The 1,229-nt window shown below is 35.5% G+C and overlaps 1 protein-coding gene across 1 annotated transcript in view; it reads right to left on the minus strand.

The window, feature by feature from the left end:
* The window catches only part of SPATA7 (spermatogenesis associated 7), a 26,764-nt gene that overhangs the window by 18,713 nt on the left and 6,822 nt on the right, over nt 1-1,229 (minus strand). Inside the window, exon 4 of the mRNA XM_012640400.1 lies at nt 795-1,227. Coding sequence (XP_012495854.1) covers nt 795-1,227 — 433 coding nt within the window. The remainder of the gene's footprint in view (nt 1-794; nt 1,228-1,229) is intronic.

Genomic DNA, 1,229 nt, shown 5'->3' on the forward strand with positions numbered 1-1,229 from the left:
TTCCTTAGGTCTTTATTAAATGTATGCAGACTCATCTGATATTACTGTACCTCTTGTCTATACTCAAAAGAAAAAAATACTAGTCTTAAACTGGTTTTTACTTTCTAGAATAACTAAAACCTTAATATCAGATAAATCGTTTATGCAACACTAGAAAAGACAAACACGATCATAAACCTGCTAACTCTCAACACTTTACAAGCTTTGCTGAATATTCAGAGTATGTTAGACACTATTGTATTTGAAAGTATTGAGTCAAATGACAATTTCCAGAAAGTATCCCGATTGTTTAAATTATTCCTGGGCAGTTGTTGCCGTACAAGACTGCATGACTATCCGCAGGAAAGAAAGCACAGAGGTAGGTAGATAAAGAGCTGGTTTTCTTCCCCTGTATAGCCCACTGTTTTGCCACTTTTAACATAAATCAATATGCACATTTACACAAATGCTATCTGATGACATATCTTAAGAATTCTCTGAAACTATAATATTTAAAAGCATATGAAGTTATAGAACCATATTTGAAACAATAAAATTTGTAACATTCATATTTACAAGGAGCTTGACAAGTTTAATAGCTGTTTATTTTTCAATAACTACTCTGATAGTCTAGTGATACACAGAAAAGGAAAAGTCACATTAATCTAATTCCAATTAAAAGGGCACTATCAGACCTTAAGTCTGGTATTTAAGGAATATTAGAAATAGAAACACACAATAGAAAACAAGGAATATTAATTAATTTATGTTCATTTAATTTCCTCAAGGATTTACTGCTGGTTGATGTGCCATACCTGCTTAATTCAGTCTGGGTTTCAGCTTCTGTGCGTTGATCTGTAAAATCCTTTTTTCTTTTGGCAGGTGTATAATATCGATACTGTGACAGGAAAGATTTTGCTTCTGTTTTTAAAGTGCGGGGAGTGAATGGCAATTGTTTGTTAGAAAAGAGTTCAGAATGTTTATCCAAAAGATCTCCACTGGGTGCTTTTGAAATGACTAACTGAAACCGGTGGGAACTTGGGAACGAGCTCCTGGGCCTTCTGCCATATGGGGTTCCAGAACATGGTTTCCTGGCTCCGGAGGCTGTATAATCCATGCTGGACAGGGAGGAACTGGAGTTCTTCTCAGTACCATTCATCATGAAGACTTTATTGGATTTAGGCAGATTTAGTCTCTCTGAAGAAGGTACTAGTGACCGTGCAAAGGACTGAAATCCATTCACTTCTTCT

Source organism: Propithecus coquereli, unplaced genomic scaffold, assembly GCF_000956105.1.
Source record: "Propithecus coquereli isolate 6110/MARCELLA unplaced genomic scaffold, Pcoq_1.0 Scaffold152, whole genome shotgun sequence".
In the NCBI taxonomy this organism is placed as follows: Eukaryota; Metazoa; Chordata; class Mammalia; order Primates; family Indriidae; genus Propithecus; species Propithecus coquereli.